This window comes from Hydra vulgaris, chromosome 01 (genome assembly GCF_038396675.1).
Source record: "Hydra vulgaris chromosome 01, alternate assembly HydraT2T_AEP".
NCBI classification, from domain to species: Eukaryota; Metazoa; Cnidaria; class Hydrozoa; order Anthoathecata; family Hydridae; genus Hydra; species Hydra vulgaris.
In genome coordinates, this window is record NC_088920.1 from 30168653 (window position 1) to 30193759 (window position 25107).

A 25107-nucleotide genomic window follows, 5' to 3' on the forward strand; every position below is an offset into this window, starting at 1 on the left:
ATGTTTCATTGAATAACAATATTGGCTAACTTTCTTAGTTAAGAAATATTTATTAAGTATATTAACAGCATTTTTCTCTTTAATTTTGTAATTGTTGTTGTCAAGGAAATTTTAATCCGTTTCGAGTAAAGATGGACGTCTCTATCTAGTAGAAAGAAATAAAGTTATACATAAAGATAAACATTTACGTTTAAATTTTTATTTTTGTTCTTTTATTTTTACCTGTTTTTTTTAAGTTGGTTTTAATTTATATATATGGCATGTGAATAACTTTATACAGACTTGGTTAAATGTTGTTTTTATTTGTATTTATAAACACTCTTAGCATTTTAAAGAATAACATAATTTTTGGAATTTATAAAATGGATTGATTTGAACTTTTATGCCAATTTTTTTTAAATGCCAACATGGTCAAACAGTTATGCAGCATAAACAAACATTTTATGTTCTTAAATAACTTAATATGTAATGTCTAAAAAGATGTAAAATCTAGTTAGGTCTGAAAAAATGTATTTAGCATATATATGCTTTTTATTTTATTAAAACGTTTTCTATCCTATTTAATCAACTTACATTTTAGATTTGGTTCTCTTAAAATGCTAAAAAAATACGTTTTAAAAAAAGCTTTGTGAAAGTTCATCACCAAATAATTTTTTTTGTAAATAATCAGTTTTAACTAATTAAACCTTTATTATGGATTAAAATTCCTTAAGTTAATGGAGTTAATTTTTTTTATATATCTGCATATATTTAAATCGATATATGAAAAAGACATTCAAAAATTTATTTATATGGTAAAACAAAAAAATAAGTAAATGTTTTAAAATTTGCCATCGTTTGAGGAATTTGTAAAATATATGTTTCTTACAAATATGTGGTTCTTACATCTTTTAGGTAATGTTTTTATCTTTTTTTTTTTTTTATGTTTATTTAGCAACATTCAACATTGCGTTTTTACAGGTGGCTATCTTTTAAGAGTAATTAAGTTATTTAAAAAAATGGATTTTTATAAATTTCACAATAAAATTTTAATGCTATCAAAGTTAAATGATATTGTTGTAAATTGAAACTCTTAAACAAATAAAATATATTTAAGTTCAAATGAATTCACAGCTTTATTATTTGTAAAGGTGGTTTAAAAAGAAAAAACATTCTAGCGTTTCTGATAGTTAGCCAAAACATTATATTGTTATTGCTAGGTTTCTGCTAGTCCAAGTATATTTCAAGGCGTTTTCTATCAGATTCCAGCTTTCCAGACATTTTGTTATACTACATTTATTATCCCAGAAAAAAACAGAAACCTCTTCAACGATAGCGATCCCCTTAGTCTTTGGCATTGAAATAGCATTGAAAAAAAAAATCATAGCTTTTTATTAATGATGACTGAGTTTAAAAGCTCTGTACTTTGCAGAACACAGTTTGGAAAATAAGTTTATTAAGAGAAAATCAGAAGTTTATAATCTTCTCCTAATATTCCATATACTATCTAATAAAATTATTGCGTTTTTTTTATTTTAAGAATTAATTCCTTCTTGTAATTTTGAGCAAGTATTGATTATGAAAATTCCGGTTTCAAACATAAATACAATTTCATGCTTAATTCTACAAAGTACACCGCAAAAGTATGATCATTTTTAATTCTAATCATAAATCTGACAATCTTCAATGAGCAAAAACTATTTACCAGCAAAATGACGTTAACTACACAAAATGACGTTAACTACACAAAAACAAGTTTCGCTATTTCTTAACTTTTGAGGTAATGACCTAAAGCATGTAATCTTATAAGCTGCTAAAAATATATCAAGCTCAACGGGCTTGGTGTTCCTAACAGATGAAGGTACTTTGAAAATAGCCCTTTTTGGTGGAGGAAGGGTTGGTATGAAACTAGGTTTGAGACGCGAAAACAATGATGAAGAAGCAAACTGCCTTTTAAAGGGTTAGGTTAGCAATTCTGATTCAAAATATCATTCAACGTTGCTAACCAGGGACTCATTTACACTAAACAATTACTGACCCATCTCAGTTCTTCCGGTATTTCCAAAACTTTTGGAACGAGTACTTTACAATAAATAATATACCTACCTAAAAAGTAACAATATCTTAAATGAAAAACAATTCTGTTTCCCACAATTCGGTGATTCTTTTGAAAATAAAAAATATGTACTTCAGTCTTTCTTGATTTATCTAAAGCATCTGACACCGTAGATCATTTAATCCTACTTAAAAATTTAAAAATATGGGATAAAAAGTTTCGCTTTGATTTAGTTTAAAAGTTTTTCAGACAACAATGCATATTAATCTACGGAAAAAAAAATCAGAGTTACTCAAAATAAAGTGCGGTGTCCCCCCAAGGTTCCATTCTTGCAACTCTTTTGTTCCTAATATACATAAAAATCTCACATACGCCTTAAGTATACTAGATATTTTCCGACGATACTAACTTATTTTTTACACCTACATTACTCAAAAAACTAAGAAATTGGTTTAAGTCCAATAAGTTATCACTTAAAGCAGAAAAAACCAAACACATCTTTTTTCATTCCAGCCAAAAAAATTACCTCTCTCATTACTTTCGCTAAAAGTAGATAATAAAGAAATTGAGAGTACTCAATCAATAAAATTGTTAGGGACTTATCGATGATAACATCTCATGGAAGCGCACATAAACATGTTAAACACCAAAATTTCGAAAAACATTGGGATACTCTATAAACTTAGCTTTACACTTAGAAAAATCTAAAAATTCTGTACTTATACGATGCAACTATATACCAATATTGCATGAACAAGTACCCATAAATCTAAATTGGCCGCGCTTTATCGAAATCAAAAACATCCTGCAAGAATAGTTTATAATAAGGATAAATTCTCACATGCTGAGCCACTTTTAAAACGCTTAAAGGCATTAAATGTTTATTAAACATATTTCAAAATTTGATGTTTATGCTGAAATATAAACTTTGCCTTGTTCCTTCACATTTCTCAAAAAATTTCTTCCAAAATAGCAAAATGGATACAACCCAAGAGCAAACGGAAGCTTAAACGTAGCTTTAAAAATACATCTTTCGCGATTTTCTATTAAATTTCGTGTTATTATCTATACAATAAATAAATATCCAAAAATACAAATTTGACGAAATACAGTAACTTAAACTTTCAAAATTTTTATCAAAAAATTTCGTCTTGAACACAAAAAAATTTATTAACTTATATAAGTCGAATTATTCAGAAATAAGATTAATTAAAAAAAAAAAAAAACTCGCTCTTAAAAATAACTTTAAACCATAATTAATGATATCTCAAAATATCTTCTATAAATACAGTTCACATTTCTATCTACAAACCACCCAAACACAAATGCAAAACAAACAAAAAAAAAAGTTTAATTTTTTGTGTATTCAGAAATCCGTAGCTTTTAATATATTATTATTATTATTATTATTATTTTAACATTAAATTTTACAATAAATTGTGTAGACATAAACTGCCTGTAAACCTAGTTATATAATACTTGACAATTACAGAGTTTGTATAATTAATAGAATTAAAATGTGAATTAGTCGTAGAGAAGCCATTCATTTTTTAGATGATTGTCTAGAAGCAGCTTAAACGTTTTTTAGAGATACAATGATACAATGTCATTAGGAAGAGAGTTCTATTTATTTATTATTCTAAAAAAAAAAGTTCATACGTAAATTTAATCGTAAAGATTATTTTTTTTATTTATATACATGACCACGAGGAATAAATTGGCTATCTGTTTCAAAAAGACTTCTATCACTATTGCTATTTGTGCACCATTTATAGACGTAGATTAGGTCTGCACGAAGTTGCCTGTATTTTACAGTTGTCATATTTAACGCCAACAATCTTTGTTCATACGGTAGATCATATAACCCATTGATTCGTTTCGAAGCTCTTCTTAAAGCATTATCTATTTGCCGTTTGTCTTTGAGAAGTCCAGGGTTAAAGATTGATCCACAGTATTCTAGGTGAGAGCGAACTAGAACTGAAAATAGTTTTTTGAAAGATTATAAATCTGGAAATGATGTAAATGTTTTTTATTATTCCTATTATTTGTGTGGCTTTGTTGACTTGATAGTTGTATGTTTGGAAAATAATAAGTTCGAATCTATGTGAACTCCTAAATCTCGTTTGCAATTGGTGGGTTTAATGTTTACTCTTATATTTTTTCTGGATCATACATATTATAAGTATGGGATTTGTTTTTGTTTCCAAAGTGCATTACAAAACATTTATCAATGTTAAATTTCATTCCCTATTTTTTCAGACCATGTAACGAGAGCGTCGATGTCATTTTGTAATTTTTGCGCAGATTAAGTATTTTCAATAGAACGGAAGATTTTGGCATTGTCAACGAAAAGAGCTTTTAATTTGATTACTTCAGGGATATCGTTGACATATATAATAAAAAGTAACGCTGAAAGGACGGAGCCTTGGGGAACTCTACTTTTAACGGGTACCCAGTTTGAGTAATTACCGTTAACAACAACTCTTTATCTGCAGTTTTTCAAAAAGTTTTTAATCCAATATAGTATTTATCCATTTATACCGTAAGCTATAAGTTTAGAAATAAGAAATTTATGTAGAACTTTGTCAAAGGCTTTTTCAAAATCCAGATAAATGTTGTCGATGGGAACATTATTATCAAGTGATGATGTCCAATAATTAATTACAGTTAAAAGATTAGTTAAGCAGGAATGATCTGGACGAAATCCATACTGGTGTGGACTTAATAAGTTAATGTTAATCAGATATGTCATTATATGATTTTTTATAATTTTTTTAAAGATTTTGATTAAAATACAAGTTATACTAATAGGTCTGTAATTAAGTGCTTTTGATCTGTCTCCTTTTTTGAATATGAGTGTAATTGTTCCATATTTGAAATATTTATCCACTCTCAAGGACCTTGTTAAAAATAGTTGATAGATGTTTAGACATTTGAAAGCAAGTTTTCTTAAATATTATTGGATGTAATGCATTAGAGCCTGGTGATTTAGATAAGTTTAGACTTTTGAGGTATGTTTCGATAATTTCTGGACTTAGATCAATGTTGTTTGTTGGTGAATTTACATTTTTATATGTTAGGTCAATTAGTGGTATTGCTTTTTTTTTTTTTGTTTAAAAAAGTATTTGCAAAAAAACTATTGAATAAATGATCTGGTGAAGGAAATGTTTTTTAACAGAATAAAGTGTCATTTTAAAAATAAAACCTTTACTGTAAAATATTTATTGAGAAATTATTAACTTTATTATAATGTAAAGTTAAATATTTGCTTAATAATGAACTAATGTTTTTAATTAAAATGAAGAAAATAGTTACAAAGCTGAAACAAGAAATATTTTAAATCAAGGAATTCTATATTTGTTTGCCGATATACGAAATTGTTTTGACAATAGTAAAAAAAATTTAATATATGTTACGCTTAATAAAGTGATAGACCACAAAAAAGACATCTTAAATCTATCTTAAATCTGCATAACATCTGAATATGTGTCTGAATCTGAATATCTGAATGAATTATCTGAAATTGTTGAAATTATTGAAAAATCTGAATATCTGAATGAATATGTGTCTGAATCTGAATATCTGAATGAATTGTCTGAACAAGTGAATACAATGTTAAAAAACACTCAATTCTTTTGGTTTCAAAACACAATATCTTCAGTTTGACTAAAGAAACATGAATTAAATTTTGCAGACCTATTAATGACATCTAACTCCTATTGAAGGATAGATTTTAAATTAGTTTTTATTTTGTAAAGGTTTGACCGCTTTTTTAAAATAAGTTAAAGTTCATATTGTTTGCAAGCAATTTATTGAAGTGACGCTTAAATTAACAAGTTTTAAAAACAATTAAACAAAATTCTTTTTCAAAGTTCATCTATCAAAAGAATTCAATATGTATATATATATATATATATATATATATATATATATATATATATCAAAAGAATGCAATATGTATATATATATATATATATATATATATATATATATATATATATATATATATATATATATATCATATATATATATATATATATATATATACTTATATATATAATCACAAAAATATTTACATAAATATTTTTTTATTTATTTATATTTATGTGATTATATATATATATATATATATATATATATATATATATATATATATATATATATATATATATATATATATATATATATATATATATATATATATTTATATATATATATATATATATATATATATATATATATATATATATATATATATATATATATATATATATATATATATATATATATTAATCACATAAACATTTACCTTGTCGAAAGAAGACGAGCACATAGACAAAATATCGAATCATAGACAAAATGGTCATCAAAAGTGGAATATTTATTAAAAGTAATCTTAGTACAGCTATTACAACGCTGTAATTCTAATGAGAAATAACAAGAAGTTTAACAAGAAGTTCATGCCTCATTCCGTATCAATGTCGCTTGTTGGGCTAGTGCTGGTATCGAACCTCGGTCCGCTGGGTCCGGGTCAGAACTCTAGCCACTGCGCCACGGCTGCTCTTTACTAATCATTACTAATTAATTTTGAATTACTAATATTATTATTAAAAATTTTACCTTTCATTTAATTAAATGAAAAAAGATAAAACTCTAAAACTTTACAATTTTGGTGGTCAACCACCATATTTTTTTTAATACATTATTAATTTTTTTGTTTATACATTAATTAATGTTTAAACAAGGTTTATTTCTAGAAATGTGATGAAAATCTACATTAACAGTGTTGTTGTTTATCTTAGTAGCGCCATAGCAACAACAAACACATCGATTAATCATTAAATGTTGAAGAAAATTTGGAAGCTAACTTGTTTTGTTTTTTTGTTTATTATCTTTTTATTTATTTGTTGATTTTTTTTTTGCATATCATCCAATTATTTCTTTATTTATCATCCTTTTCTTTCTTTACCTCACTTTAAAACAAAATTTAAAACTTTAATTATCTTATTTTTTCATATAATATATCAAGATTTAAATTATATTTCTAATAACATTAAAATTCTTTTGATAGATGAACTTTGAAAAAGAATTTTGTTTAATTGTTTTTAAAACTTGTTAATTTAAGCGTTCACTTCAATAAATTGCTTGCAAACAATATGAACTTTAACTTATTTTAAAAAAGCGGTCATACCTTTACAAAATAAAAACTAATTTAAAATCTATCTTTCAATAGGAGTTAGATGTCATTAATAGGTCTGCAAAATTTAATTCATGTTTCTTTAGTCAAACTGAAGATATTGTGTTTTGAAACCAAAAGAATTGAGTGTTTTTTAACATTGTATTCACTTGTTCAGACAATTCATTCAGATATTCAGATTCAGACACATGTTCATTCAGATATTCAGATTTTTCAATAATTTCAACAATTTCAGATAATTCATTCAGATATTCAGATTCAGACACATATTCAGATGTTATGCAGATTTAAGATAGATTTAAGATGTCTTTTTTGTGGTCTATCACTTTATTAAGCGTAACATATATTAAATTTTTTTTACTATTGTCAAAACAATTTCGTATATCGGCAAACAAATATAGAATTCCTTGATTTAAAATATTTCTTGTTTCAGCTTTGTAACTATTTTCTTCATTTTAATTAAAAACATTAGTTCATTATTAAGCAAATATTTAACTTTACATTATAATAAAATTAATAATTTCTCAATAAATATTTTACAGTAAAGGTTTTATTTTTAAAATGACACTTTATTCTGTTACAAAACATTTCCTTCACCAGAGTCTTGAATAAACTGTTAATTTTATTGAAAAAAATTGGTTGATCTAGAGTTTTTTCAATTTCATTTCTATTTTTTTTTTTTTTTTTTGTAAAATTTTTTTATTAGTTAGCTATAAAACGGTAGGAGCTTTTTATAAAAGTTTGCTTTTTTTTCCAAGGAAGAACGCTAAGATGCCGAAATTTTTTTAATATGCACTCTTTATCTGAATTGTTATTTATTTCTGTCGTCTAACTATTTGCCTTACCGACGTTGCGTTACCGACGTCGCGTTACCGACGTCGCGTTACCGACGTCGCGTTACCGACGTCGCGTTACCGACGTCGCGTTACCGACGTCGCGTTACCGACGTTGCGTTATAATATATATAAAAGTATAAGCTTTTACAATTTGATCTTAAAGATAAAATATATATGCATAATAATTTTAAAAAGGGTTCACAAGGAATTGTTTAGAGAAGTTAAGATGCACTTTTATATAAAAGTGTTTTAGTTTATTTTGCCCTCCAACTGATTGTCATACTGACGCCCAGTATGACAATCAGTTGTCATACTGACGCCCACATAACACACAAAGGTACGTAAAATGTCATAAAAATATAAATCGTTATACAAAGATAAAATCTATAAACAAAAAATTAACAAAAAAATCAAAAGATATAAGCGAAGACTTAACATATATAAAAAAATAATCAAGCGAGAACAAAAATCAAGTTATTGCCGTATAAAAGTCTAAGTATACAAAAAAAGTTTACAAAATGTATGTGAAAAAGTCTAAGTATACAAAAAAAGTTTTCAAAATGTATGTGAAAAAAGACAAATAAAAATCAAAAAAATTAAAAATAAAAATAAATAAAGTAACGGATAAAACGAAATTCACGGAACTTAAAGTTCTAGTTAAAATAAATATCTATATTTATTACCAAGTTTGAATTCCCTTTTTTTATTAAAATCATTTCTTATTTCATCTTTGTGTTTATACACGAGTCTTGAATTATTATATATTGCTTATATTAAATATTATATATTGAATGACTATAATAAATTCTTTCTTTAATAAAATTTTGAATTTATTTTGCTCAAAGTTTTATTTTCATGATAACTTGTCAATCTATATTTATACAATAAGTCATAACATATTTCAACAATAAGAGCCTCTAAAAAAACATTGTCAAACTCTCGTTGATTTCCATACTCAGCGTTTCTAAATGAAATTATTTTAAAGTTAATTCAATGAGGGTAGAAAAGGCTAGTGTTATTTGAGTAAAGTTGATCTAAAATATCAAACAAATAAAATAAGCTGTTTAACTTACCTTTACTAGACATAGTGACACATTAATTAGGTTTTATTTAGAACATTAAGACTTAGGAAAAAGTGGCTAATTCTATTCAAAAGTCCGATAAATTAGTAAAATATCAATACTTAAGTGATGGCAGATAACAAAATTTATAAGCATCCAAGAGTAAAAAAGCAAAAAAAATTTTTTTTCTTTTATGGTCTAAAATAGAAAAAGTGTCCGCGTATCTTATTCAACTGCTTTTCAGCAATCTTGTGTTGCGCATTGTGTTAACATTCTAATTACGGAACTATCATCCATTAGATGTCTTGTCATTAGATGCGTAGTTTTTTAGATATTTTAATAACCCAACTTGCCCCTATGCTCAACTAGCCTCGCTCAACCCTACTTTTTAAATATAATAACCTTCCAAACATCAATTTTGATTTTGCATCAAGTTTACTTTACAACTTGTCCCTTCAATTAAGACTGTAATTTGAAATTTGCGAAAATATAAATTTTAAGCTAAATATATTTAAAAGTAGTAAATAATACACGGCCTACTTAAATACAAACACAAACAAATCACCAAAATTCCAAATTTTAAGAAATATACATGATCTCCTCAAACATTATTAGTACTATAAAGAACTTTATCATGTCGAGCTTCATTAATAGAAGATCTGTTGGAAGATAACTATAAATTTATATTGACTGCTCGTTTTCAAAGTGATCTGTTAGAAAGAAGATTTAAACAATACCACCAAATGAGTGGTTCCTTGTCACTTTAAAAGATGTTATCTATAGTGAGAAGATAATCCAAATAAAAAGTTTAATTAAAGAGAGAATTCAAATTTTTGAAATTGATATTAATTCTGTTGAAGAAAGATATTTTGATTATGTGACCTTATCAAGTTATTCTTATGAAGTTGCTAGTTATAATGCTGGTTTTATTGCTAAAAAACTAATTAAGAATTTTAAAATATGTTGCAAATTGCTTTGTACTCAACATTTTTAACAGGAGCCGAATGAACATAGTTGTTTAAAAAAGTTGTTCAGAGGTGGGCTAACAACTCCAAACATTACCCCTTTTAAAGTATGCCTGTGATAGTTTTGCTGTGTTAGACCATGTATTTGATGTTATTTATCAGTCTCAAATGTAACATTGTAAAGCAGCAAAGTTTATTCTTGGCAGTAGAGAAAGTTACCAACCATTTTATGTTTAAATCATCAAAATCGTGGAGAGTTATACACATTATTATTTCAAATATTTATTTGAAATCATCAGAAAAAGACTCAATGATTCCATTGTTGCAGATAACATTGTTGCCTTTAAAAAAAGGCAGAGAAAAAATAAGTATATTTTGTTTCACATTTGTAATCAGTTTGTGTTCAATTTGTTAAATACTTTTAAAGCTTACTTTTGAGAATTTGTGTATTCTTATTTATTGGATAGTCCTTGAATATATCGAAAGTTCTACTGACAAATATATCCTATTACTTTCTAAAATCATTTTAGTAATATATAACTATAAATTTGTTAATAAATATTGTGTTGTTTTCAATAAATACATCATTTATTAATCACGATTGCTCTTTATTATTAAAAAAAAACTTAAAAAAAAGCCTAAAAGTTTACAAAGTTTAGCGAAGTGTAGTATAGTAGATATTTCGATTAAGTCAACGCAAAAATTTTTTTCATGTGCCAGATTTACTTATTTAAATTTATAGGTCAAAAATTAAAATATATTGACAAAGATTGTCTATCTGACAAAATATGTGTTTTTCTTAACTGGCCTTCTTTTTTTCGATTTAAGCATATAGAATGGCCATTTTAAGCAATAGAAGGCCGTCTATTTAAATAGTTCAAGAAATAATATCATAAAAAAAAATCATTCTCAATCAATCTACTTGAAACGCCAGATTTTGTTTCAATCAGCTTGGGAAAATTTAAACTGGTTGATGTTTTTTGAATTTGGTGAGGGCGTTTGGTACAGTGCCACGTAAAATTTGTTGCTTACACTAACAGCTTATGGAATATCCGGTCTCACAATTTAATAGATTTAAGACTTTTTAAAAGAAATGAAACAAAGAGTTTTTTTAGACAAAAATGGGTTTACTTGGGTACAAATCACCAGTGTTGTGTCATTATGTCAGTAACAAAACCACTCTTGTTGGAGCTATTTGCTAAACAATTAAACTATTTATAAACGGTTTGGTATTATCTACATACAGCTAACTGTATGTAGATTATTTCAAAGTACTGAATGAAATGCTATCCTGTGCATCACCACTATCTTTGCAATAAGATATTGATTTAACTTTTAAGTGGACTAAAAACTAGCTTGCGCAATTTAATATTTCTAAATGCATGGTCACACATTATAGCACGAATAACGAAAAATCACCTCTAAATTTCAATAAACGAAAGTTAAACGTAATAGAATCTAAAGAAATCTTTAATATCATATCACTGATCTTAACAGACACAGGACGTCTGACGGACGTCTGTGCCTGTTAGGACCAGTTACTACGATGACTAATACTAATACTAAAAAAGTAAATATTTTAATAATAAAATATGTCATTTGGTTCTTAAAGATCTAATTAGATTTATTTTAAATAACGAGTTAAAAAAATTTGGAATTATATTTTTATTAAATTTGAACATAAATATTAAATAATAAAAGTTAATATGGTAAATGTTATGTATATTTAGCTGATGCGTCTTTACAATTGCCTACAAATCTTTTATTTTTCTTGTGAATGGATTAATGAAACTAGTCGAATGTTTTTGTTCATTAGAATTTTTTTAAATTTTTTAGCCTAACATTTTTTTTTAACACTACTCCAACAAATATTTTATAACGCGATAAAATTTTTTTTTTAAAAGATAAAAAAAAAAAAAAATTAAATTAGGAAAACAATACTTAATCAAAAATAAAAACTAATTACAGGAAATATATAAATGTTTTAAACAAATCGGAAATTGATTTTTTTATTCAAAGTAAATAAGTATTTTTTAATAAGTAAATAAATCTACTTTTAAATTTTATTTTCAAAAAAAATCTCTATGACTTCTCTTGATTTTATGATCTCGGAGTAAACCAAGATTCTTAAGTATATTCACTCTTTATATCGTGGTTACCTTACACTGATTTGAACAGGTTTAGCGTGACTTTATTTGGTCTTAAGTTAGTATTAAAATTAAATTTAGTATTAAAATAACTTTTATCTTAAACTATACTTTTTTAATTATTTAAAATCATTAGCAATTAGTCCACTATAGCAAGTTGAACAACTGGAATATTTCGTAGAAATGTTTTCTAAACAAAATCTGAAATATTTTTTTGCTTAAGTTTCTTTCGGAAGGTATTATATATTTAATTATTATTGCAACATAACTAGATTTAATTAACTTAAATACATAATTACAGCAACCCGTTCTAAATTATAGCTTTCTGAAATAACTTTACACCAAAAATAATAACTAATTGTATAATATGTGTTTTTTGGACTTTTTAAAATATTATTTGGACGATCAAACATTTCTCTTTAAAATTCTTTATGGTTAGCCGTTTGAAAATGGTTTAACATTAATGATATATGTTGATACATTAATGATATATGGCATAATAAATATTAGACATAAAACATTTATTCTGAAAAAGTTTAATTTTTAAACTTTTTTTTTTCAAAAGATTAAAAGAATTTTTTGACAAAATGCTCTGTTAAGTTTAACAAGGAGATATAAACCCCAAAAAAATACTTAAAAAAAGTGCTCGTTTGTATCGAGCTTTACATTTTAATAAATAATTTAACAAATAAAAAAGACGGAAAAAATGAGGTTTTAAATTTTTACTTAGTCTTACCTCATAACAAGTTTTTTTATTTATCAAAAAAAGAAAACTCTTTTAGTGGGTTTTGCAGTACGATTGTTTTGCTACTGTTGTTTTGCTACATTTCTGCTACCCTTCACAATGGTTTCTTCTGTTATCTAAAATAAAAACATAAAAATGCTGAAATAAGTTAGAAAAGATTGAAATGAGATAACTATTAAAATAGGACTTGAATATAAAATCTTTAAATTTTTGATAAATTTTCTTGAAAATTAACCGTTTAAACAAAACAACTTGTTGATGAAAACTACAAAACCACCGAGTTTTTACTCCATAAATAAATATATAAGAAAAGCTCAAATACTGGCATCATTAAAAACATATATTTGTTTGTTACTTTTTGTTTATTTTAGGAATAGTCTTTTTTTTTCATTTAGTGTATAAAGCATTTTAGCGTAAAATATTATCCCACGAACGTTCGTTTACGGAATACTTGTTATCTCTCACACAACTTAAAATTAGATGCCTCCAATGAGAATAGGAGGCAAAGTATCATTTTACACTGCATTGTGTTTATGTGTATACATAGTTGAATAGTTGACATATATAGATGCATAGTAAATATTTTGCTGATTGCATACATACTTTACCAGAAAAACTCGTAAAAGTAGATGTAGCATGATCGTATGAACATTTTGACATCTAAATATCATTGATAACTATATACCACCATCGAAAAAACTTATTATAAACCTAGTTTTGGCTAAGCATACTATGCTTATCATGATTGTGCAAAAGTCTGCTTAAAACAGCTTTTGGAAAAATAGCTTATGTGCACGATGGCACCCTGCATGTTTTACTAGATTAGCGTTACTTTAAACCACTATTTGTATAACTTTATAGATGTTATATTGACCCGATGTAGCGTTACAATAATAGCTTTATAGGCCTTTAATTGAATACTTATTTTGCCAACTTTGACTTGCTGCATAATGGCGTAAGATAAAGGAATTTTTAGTTTACCTGGTCTTTACAATTTATACCATACAACTCTAATGAAAATTGATTACCAAACGAAATATATTTTACATTAATACAATTATTGGTCAAAAGGCCAAACAAGACCTAGAGAAAAAAAACTATAACATTTAAAAAATATCTAACTATCCGTATAGTTAATGTGTAAATTGGCTTAGTTATATGTATATATATACTTATTAGCTTTTCACCTATGTACTAAACAGTGTTAGAAGGTTAGATATGATATTGTAATGTTTTAAAACCAGAGTATATGCCAACGCTACGCCAACCAATTATTGTATATTGGACCAACTAACCCAAAAAAAAAATGTTTAATCTAACTGCAAACACAATACAAATATACAAATTGATGCAAAGTACTTGTCCTGCTTACTTAATGTCGGTTGACAAGTTATATATTGAATGCTCTGAGCAAACTAACACGAAATATGGTTTGCTCAAATGTACATTCCATACAGTTGAGCCGACTGTCTTAAGACATGCATACACAAAAAGTTTAGCTGTGTGTAACCTGTTACTAAGTAATTTGTATTAGAACTTTTCTATTTTTTTTTCTATTTTATACCTAATTTAAGAAAACAAACTATTAAATAAAAGTTGATAAATATCTTTAAAAATGAACTAAAACAACAAACTTCATTGATTTAAAAAAAGTTGCGTGCATTAAAAAAATATTCATTTGCCTCTCTCTATATAAGATTAGAATATGGGCTTATAGAATGGAGCATGTGAATCCCACCCTCCTTTCCTGTACAATAACATTCAAGTCAACTTATAAATTATGTAAATGATCTGACGATAAACTTCGGCTAAGGTCAAAATTTAAGTCTTTTTTTATTAGAATTCGATGCAACTTTTATCTAGTGTTTATAGAAGCTCCGCCGCCGCTGCCGCCGCCGTATATATATATATATATATATATATATATATATATATATATATATATATATATATATCTTCCTGATGAACCTACAGATGGTGAAACATTATGTTGAAGATAAAAGATAAATAAGTGTTTTTACTAATTTATTATTGCTCTGTTCTTTAAGAACATTGAGCACTCTATTTGTAGAATACACTGATATAATTTATATATATATATATATATATATATATATATATATATATATATATATATATATATATATATATTATATATATATATATATATATATATATATATATATATATATATATATATCTATAGACTTAGCTTTATAAATCAGTTAAATACCTGTGCAAGCAGCAATGCAACTGTGAATAGATGAAACAAAACTTTTAATTAATTATTATTAAATTTTAATTAAATCCTAACTATGGACCTTGTACTGTACTTGTTGTCTGAATCAAATATATAAATATATATATATATATATATATATAGATATATATATATATATATATATATATATATATATATATATATATATACATATACATACATACATTTATATGTATATATATATATATATATATATATATATATATATATATATATATATATATATATATATATGTCCATATCAGGGACGTGGTGGCCCAGTACGACCGTACGAGGACTTGTATTGGGCTCTGATTCTGGCTCAGGAAACTAGGCTCCCAAAAAGAAACTGGGCCCCCAATCCTCAAAAAGAAAAATTTATTTTAGTTCTATAAGTTTCTATTCGGACATTATTTACAACATTTTATATAACTTGCTTTCACGTCGGTTTTGTTTGTTTGTTTGGTGTCCGCGCAAAACAAACACTAGGTCACCGGTAATAATAAAATAAATGCGCTAAACTTTAGTTTAGCGTTATAAAAGAAATCGTTAAGAAAAGTAATTAAAACAAACAAAAAACAACAAACTTTGTTTAGCAATTTTAATAAATAAAATTGCTGTTGAATAATTATAACAAAAAACGTTGACCTGAAATTGATAGATTTTATACTATAAAAAGTAAAGTAAATAAGTAAAAAAATTAAATCTTATCAATGTAGAAATATAAAGAAGAAAGCTAAATATAAAAAAGAAATTTGGAGACTGGAAGTTGATCGATTAGCTTTTCTGTTCGAGCAAGAGCAAATGAATCAACTGAACAACAAGCATCTCGGATAAAAAAACGAAGAGAACGTTTTGGTCCCTATTGGTCCTTGAAATTTATAAACAGTTCTACTATTTATAAATTCCATAGACCTATAGTAGTTATAACACAAACGAAATAAACCAATGCCCTGGTTTCTTTCAAAGGACATATTTTTAATTTTCCATTTATTTGGGACATCCTTTACAGCAACAGAGAATGTAGAATTACCATCAACATCCATTGTGAATATCACAAGTAAGCCTATTATTGAAACAGAGCCAATAGCAGAGATTAGTCACCAATCATCTGTACAAGAAACAGACAATAATCAAGATATCATAATTGCAGCAGATAAAGGAGCAGAGCTACAATATTCAGAAACATTCAGAAACCGAAACATTACAGAAACTGAGAGAGTGACTGTAGAAATGGGTAATTATAAAGTGTCTGTAATTGCAGCAACGGACCTAAGCCTAGCAGAAAAGATTATTTAGAAGCAATCAGACAACGTTGTAAGTGTCAATGAAAATGTTCCAGCTAAATTTCTAGAGCTGAAGAGCTGAAAATGCAAAGATGATTAATAAAAAGCAATTTTTTGTATTAGGGTCAAATAAACCATCAAAACATTCAAGGTTATATAAGTATTACACCGAATCAAGTAAAGTTAATGACATTAAAGCTGTGCAGAAAAGGTCATGGCTAACCTACTCTCTATCACTAGACAAAATTTTTGCATTTTTTGTTTATGCTTTGGATCAAGAGAGGACACAAGTTCTTTACATGATGTGTTTGATAATTAGTCAAACTTAAGTTACATTATAACAAAGCATTGCACCCAGAAAAACCATCAAAATGCTGCTGAAGTTATGGTTCATGCCTTATTAGACTCCACAATTGATAAAATACTAAATATTGAAACCATGAGATATCTGAACAAAAAACGTAAAAAAGCGGAAAAATTACATCAATACCTAATACGAGTTATTGATGTTATTCGGTATTTGATCGCAGAGAGTATTTCTTTATGCGGAAATGAGGAAGCCAACTTTTACAATGACTCTGAAAAAAGTGAAGTCTTTCAATATGGTGCAAGTAAATTTCTGAATTTTTAAATTTACCCAGTTGGTATGATGAGGTACTGAATAAAAAACTTTCAAATATTTGCAGTACTCAAAAACAGTCTTCTGGAAGGGGTGCTAGAATTACGTTTCTTTCTGATTATACACAAAACAAGCTAATTCATACTATGACACAGATGGTCAAGAAGGATATTTCAGAAGAAATAAATAATTCAGTTTACTTTTCACTATCAGCTGCTGGCACCACTGATATTACACTCTGTGAGCAAACTTCTATTGTACTTCTATTGTATTACGTTATGCTACGCTTGCTGCAGAAGATGCCGTTGTAAAGGAACATCTGATTTCAATGGTTGAAACTAAAACAACTACTGGAGTAGGAATAAGTGAAAAAATTGTACGTAGATATTCAAAATTGTATGGGTATGTCTTTTGATGGTGTGGGCAATAAGCAAGGAATAAACAAAGGAGTTGCAACACATTTAAAGCAGTGTTCTCCCATTGCAATAAATATTTATTGTGGATCTCATGGAACAAACCTGGTTATGAAAGCTTGTGCAAAATCTTCTGTTGTTTCTGATAACCTTTTTGGAACAGAAAACAAGCCTGGTGATGTGCAGAAATTAAAAACTTTTCTATACGAAAACTCAAGGAAACGAAATAATATATTTGAGAAGTACAAATCTCTTCTTGAGGATGTGAATCAGTCTCTTGAACTGGCTGCTACCCACAGTGTTTTAGTGCCTTACAAAATGCTACAGACCGACTGCTGACACTATACCTTGCAGTAATTGATTGCCTTGAACAAATTTCCAATGACATTGAATTTAAAACGAGTATTCAAAGTAAAACATAAGGTCTTTTATTCCGATTTAAATCATAACACAATTGTGACTTTATGTCTCTTCAAAGAAATTTTTACTAACTTGGGTCCCCTAAATAAAATTCTTCAAGGAGAAAGACTTGATTTTTCCATTGCTATAATATCTGTCGATTTATCACTGGAAAAGCTTCAAGTACTAAGGGACAGTGCTGGCCAAAATGCTATTTTATCTTCTGTTAAAATTGCAACTGAAGCTCAGCTTGAACAGCAAATATTTGTTGAGAAATGGACTCGCAGAAAGAAACAAATAGACTTCGATGAAACAGAAGATGAGCTTCAGTTTCTCAGGCTAAAGATCAGTGGCTAGCAGAAGTGTTTTATACTGTAGTGGATTCAGCAACTCCAGTTCTTGTTCACAAATTTTCTTTATTGAAGAATAAGAGCGAAGATAGTAGTCATAATTTTCATAACTCTAATTCACAAGAAAAAATGCAATCAGTGCTTGAAAAATTCAAAATTGGTATCAATATTTAAATGAATTCACTACTGAAATGGTTGACTTTGTGGAGATCTACAGAAAGACTGCTGAAAAGAATAACAAAACTTTGCCTTCTTTCCTCACCATTTATAATTTTATGCTGAAGACTATGTTAGAAGCTGTATTCCCCTCTGTTGCAGTTCTATACAAGATATTCAGTACAATTCCAACAAATTCAGCAGAGTGTGAGAGAGTTCCCAACAAACTAAAACTTGTCAAAACTTGTCTAGCAAATGGGTTGACATCAGAGCATGTTAGAAATCGTGTTCTCTTGTCAATGGAACATGAGAAAATGTGGAATTTGACGCATAATAAGATATTAATAAAAGACATAATAAAAAATTATGCTAATACAAATGAGTTACGTAATATTTTGTATCAATAAAAAACTCTTTTTAGTTTAAATATAATTTTCCTTGATCTCTTATTTGTCTCGCTTTAAAAAATTTGTACCTGCTTTTCAGGTGCCACCACGTCCCTGAACCATATATATATATATATATATATATATATATATATATATATATATATATATATATATATATATATATATATATATATATATATATATATATATATATATATATATATATATATATATATATATATATATATATATATATATATATATATATATTATATATACATATATATATATATATATATATATATATATATATATATATATATATATATATATATATATATATATATATATATATATATATATATATACATGTATATATATATACACAAAACTGAAATAAGCACTTATTAAATAGTTTAGAGAGAATTGAAGAGAGTAATAAGAACACTTTTGTAAGACTATGACAGGAATGTTGTTTGAACCACAAGCCGTAGAAGAGTTTAATCGAGATATGACTTTAGCAACGGAAACTGAAGTGATTTGAATGTCTAATAATGGGTTAACCTGTTTAATTGGAATTGGAATGAACATAAAAGGAAGAGAATGGCCATAAGATTCAAGATTTGAGTTAGAAGGAAAATTCTTTGCAAATAGTTCTGCTTTATCCTTGGGAGAGGTAATAAGATCAGTCCTATAAATGAGAGATGGAGTGTTAGAACTACCTTTGTTAACAACGCTGTTCAAAATTTTCTAAAAGTTGTATATATATAAAAAACAATTTTTGTCATATAAAACTTTTTATTTTTACTTAAAAAATTATACTCTTAATAATACTTTGGGCAGAGGCAACGATCTCAATTTCCTCTAGGGTTAATGAGCACAATAATTTAAACATAAATGTAATGCATTTTCAAGTATTTAGAAATATAACCGATACATTATTAATTTTACAATGAGTAATTAAAAATTAAAATAAAGAGTACTAATTATGGATAGTTTTATGACAATAACAAATATACAATAATTAATTTGTTACTTAGTAAGTATTGTTTTAAATTTATTTTCTTCCGGGAAAATAATTTTTTTTTTTTACAGACTATTACGTCAAATCCTTAAAAAGTTGGTCGTTCAATATCGTTTTAAATGAGTTTGTATTAAGCGATGTGATTCCTTCTTGACTTAAAAAAGAGTTTTTTTAATTTAAGGTATTAGATAATGTAGTGATAAAACTTCTGAAAGTAAGTAATTAGTTTTTAACAATAGTTTTAAAAATTGCGGAGAACTTTTTATATTGTTAGTTACAGTTGACCCTTTTTATTCAAAATTTTCAACTTCCTTTCTTTTTAAAGTTAGACATTAAATGTTTTAGTAAATTTTTTTGATATATTTTTTTATGAACTTCCTTACTCTCAGAGCGATGTTATTTATTAACTAATAAAGAGCTAAGCCGAAATTATTTTATTGTTAATGTATTCTTTGTTTATAGTTAAAAGTCTATAGTTTTCGCACCGCTGTTACTTTTGTTAAGTATTTACAAAAAACAAAATCCAAGATGTTATGTATGACATTTTTAAAACCATTGTAGATATTTTTAAAATTTTGTGTTATTTTACTTTAAGATAAATTTTAAAATTTAGCATAATCGATAATGATGGAAAAAAAATCAAACGGTGAATACGATCACGGACCGACATTAACTAAACACGGCAACAACATTTTCTCAGCCTTTAATACGATAGGTAAAAAGTTTCGACGTTTAAAAAATGCTCATTTTGCTGACTATTTCAAAGCAGACGTGACGACGAATACTGAATTACCAAGTGAAAATTTACCAAATGATAATAAAAGAAAAAATGTTATAAAACGTTGGTCAAGCTTAAGTAGAATAAAAGAAAGAAATGAAAAAAAGAACAACAGTAAATCTCAAATAAACATAGTTCAGTGGTCCTCTAACGAGTCTGTTGCAGAACCAAAGTCCAAAAAATTGTATTCTTTAAAACTTTCACGTGATTACACTTTGTGTCAGCCAAATTATGAAAATGAATCCCCAGTAAAAGCCTTTAATGCTAACGATTGCTCAATAACTGTCAAAAATACAGAAAAAGATATTGAAAATGGCATTTGTTGCTTAGACTGTAATGAAACATATATTGTTCCATACGAAGACAAGTTAGATAATGAAAAACAATCTGACACTAACAATACGTGTTGTTCTGTATTATCGTTGCAGGATACATCTGAAAGTGATGGATTTAATGAAATAACTATAGAAAAATGTAATTGTTTTGCAACAGATAACAATGACAATATTATAAATCAAGCTCGTACTGACTTTATAGATTTCTCACTAATAGAAATAACAAAAACTTTGAGAACTAGTTCTTTTCAAAATATCAAGTCTCAACCTTTAGAACATTCTAAAGATCGATACTCGTCAACTCCTGTATTAATTAATAGACCACCGCTTCCACTGGTTCCCAAGCCAATAAACAGAAGGAACAAAGCTTTAAATTACAATTCAAAAGAGAATCTTACATCAGATGTTTCACAAGACTTTTGTAATTTGAGAGCAAAGGATTCTAATCTTAAAAGAACTTTTTCAGATTGCTTACCTCATAAATTTAGTTCAGATGAATATCTCAATAATACAGAGGGAAATGCTATATCAGCAGTTATAGAAGAAGAAAAACCAAAACCATTATTGCAAAAAAAAGATGATAAAATGTGGCGCAATGTTTCTTCTGCTGTAAGTGTTATAACAATATATGAATGCAATACAAACTTGTTCTTAGCAGGTTTGTATTACATTAAGTTGCATTTATATTGCATTTAAATGTAGTTCAAAATACAAAACTATTTTTAAAAGTAAGCCTGTTAATGTTACTAAAATTATGAGATATCAAAAAAAGGGATATTAAAAAAAATGAGCAAAAAAATTTTTTTTTTAATGTAATAATTAAATTTTTCTCAAATTCAATATAATTTTTATCTTTAAAAAAACAAAAAATATGTAGGGTTGTTAGCGAATCAGGAAATTAGTGGTAATAATAAGTAATTTTGGGACAAATAGATATATATTAAACTTTTAGCTTTCTAATATTTATGAATTAATATTTTTTTTTGCTGTTTGGTTTGATTTACAAATCTGTATAAAGTTTCTATTTATTTAAAATAATTACTCACTCACAAATGGAATTATTTATACAATGTCTTACTTGAAAAGATATATAATCATTAATTTAAATTTTTATTTAAAGAAAATTAATTTTAATTTTGTTTTGTTCTATCTTTTTTTGTTTAATATGGCTGTTTATTTATTAACTAAATGTCAAAAGTATGCTTATATACATATATATATATATATATATATATATATATATATATATATATATATATATATATATATATATATATATATATATATATATATATATATATATTTTAATATTTAAACCACTTTAAATAGTTATAGAAAACTATTTAATACGTACATGCTGATGATAAAACACGTGTTATTTTTAAAGTGTATTGAATTGTTATTGTCAAAAACTTTAAAATAACAATAAAACAAACTGCAAAGTTGTTTTGATATATAAAGAGCTTGTGTTAATGTTAAACAACTTTGTGACGTTGTTTTATACAGTTTTATAACATTTATAACATAAAACGCGTTTATAATAAAACAAAGTAAATAAATAGAATTGATCTAATTAAAAAATTAAAACATGGTCACTTTTTACGTTCATGTTTCACACGTTTGAGATGTTTTTCACAATTTTACATTTTATTGTTTCTTGATCTAGCATACTATCAAAAGTTCAAGTATAAATAATTATTCAAATAGTTCTTAAGTTGATGTTTTCATTAGATTTTTTCATTTAAATTATTTTGCAATAAAAGTGAAAGAAAAAAGTTTGATCTAATAAATCATTACACTTCCTTAAGTTTAAATATATACTTAAATTATTTTTTTAGAAAAAACTTTCCTTACACAAAAGTAAAATGATTTATTTTTTTTACTTTAAATTTTTTATAATTTAATTTTTGGTATAAAGTTTGCAATAATTACTGGTTTAATGTTTGTAATAGAATTTTTCTACTTGCACTGTTCTAAATCTGATATTGTTACTGTACCTATATATATGTTTAACTTTCAGGAATGATTCTGGCTATGCCATTGTATACTTCGGGCGCTGATGCAATAAAATTATGCCACTGCAATTAAATTATTGAGCATTAAAATTCTTTTAAGTTTTTTGAATTTTTTTTCAATTTCAAATTTTAATCACAAATGTATTTGAATAAGAAAATTTTAGAAGACTAAAATGTTTTGTTCAAATAAATTTTTTATTAAAAAAAAAGTTTCTAAAAAGAAACCATAAAAAAGATTTAATAGAAAAACTCTTTTTTATCATCTTGCAAGCGCAAGAATATTTATAATGAATTTAAAAGAAAGAGAATGGCCATAAGATTCAAGATTTGAGTTAGAAGGAAAATTATTTGCAAGTAGTTCTGCATTATCCTTGGGAGAGGTAATAAGATCAGTCCTATAAATGAGAGATGGAGTGTTAGAACTACCTTTGTTAACAACGCTGTTCATTTAAGAATATTTATTTAGACAACTCACAAGAATATTTATTTAGACAACTCCTCATAACAAACAATAACAAAAATATATACCAAATTTGTAAAAAAAAAAAAAAAAAAAAAAATATCAGCTAAAAAAATAGTGCAAGTTAAATTTTATTTTATATTAGCACCATATTTTATTTTTATATTTTAATTTATTTTCATTTGTTTTGTTATAATGATAGATTTTATCAAGAAAATGAAAAAACATTCATTATTACAAACTTTAAATGACATCTTACACGCTTTCCCAGGAAGCCTGTGTGGTCACACGCCATAAGTAATTTTTTTAAACAACTTGACCATGTTTTGATATATTAAGTGTTTTAAGAATTTGCAGCAAAATAAAACTATAAGTAAATACAGAGAATAAAACTCGAAGAAAGGAAACAAATACAAAATGGAAAATCTAAATAAATTTAAATTAAAAAAAATTAAAAATTAAAAAAAGAAAAATTTTGTCAAAAAAGTAATATACCTAATTATTTTACTGTGGAGCTAAGAAAATAAGCAGATATAATATAACCAAAATAAAAAAAAAGAATATAACAAAAGAACAAAATTTTTTGATATACAATTTATTCACGACTTTTGTCAGCCAGTATATTAGGAAAATACTTTATTATTTGCGCTAGAAACACTGATAATTTTAGGCTTTGTTTTTTAAATATTTTTGCTAAACTTGACTGTTTTACTTAATGCACAAGAAAGCAAGAAAACTAATTGCTATTTATTTGTTAAAAAATTTTTTTTAACAAGTTTTTGTCTTAAAAATAAAAAGTCAATAATACTAATATTCAAATATAAATTTTTTTAGTTGTTTTCACTACCCCCATTGAAATAGTCTGCACTTTCGATGGATTCTCCATTTATTTCAAAAGCTTGTGTGTTATAGTGCATTATTAATTTACTGAACTTTTGTAACAAGACTTTTAGGAGCCTATTTAAAACTTTATTTTATTTTAAAATATATTTTTTCAAACAGAGCAATTGTTATGTTCATTATCTCTAGTTATTTGTATTAACATTAGAAGTTGTGCAAAATAAAGGAAACATGATCTGAAGAAAACTAAATCGGCATATAAAACAATATTTCAATACCATGATAGCTATAACCAGTAAATAGCCCTATTATGGCTAATGTGAACTAAATAACAATTATATGGCGACTGTTTGAACAATAGTGTTTATTAAATGTTTTTGTAATTGAACAAAATTTTTGTATAAATAGAGTTTTGTTGTTATTGTTGAAAAAATATATATATATATATATATATTTGCTCATGGCGATCGGTGAATTTTCAATTTTTGGCAATTTAGCAGGTATGTTAAAATTTATTTCTAAACTATTGTTTAGTTTAGTAATTATAATTTATTGACATTTTATGCAGTTTTATAGTATTTTACTTATGGATTTATGTGGAAAGCATGAGATTTTGTTTTTTTTAGCCCATAAAATTGTTTTTTAATATCATGTAACAAAATTGGAATTTTTGGTCAATAAAATTTAAAAATTGTCATATTCTGTAGAAATAACAATTGTAATAACATGATTTATTATGTATTTTATATTTATACTATTGCACTTTTAATATTTATTACTTCTTTTTATTATTTTAT

The 25107-nt window shown here is 25.9% G+C and overlaps 1 protein-coding gene across 4 annotated transcripts in view; it reads left to right on the plus strand.

The window, feature by feature from the left end:
* Positions 1–715: 715 nt before the first annotated feature.
* Positions 716–25107, plus strand: part of LOC100201115 (rho guanine nucleotide exchange factor 9) — a 48179-nt gene continuing 23787 nt past the window's right edge. The window contains exons 1-2 of one of the 4 annotated variants that reach the window (XM_065787891.1): positions 716–894; positions 20496–21604. In XM_065787891.1, coding sequence (XP_065643963.1) covers positions 20507–21604 — 1098 coding nt within the window. In that variant the 5' untranslated portion in view covers positions 716–894; positions 20496–20506. Of the gene's footprint in view, positions 895–19953; positions 20097–20359; positions 20418–20495; positions 21605–25107 lie in introns of those variants that run through there. The other 3 variants (XM_065787892.1, XM_065787890.1, XM_065787893.1) reach the window with 3 other exon arrangements.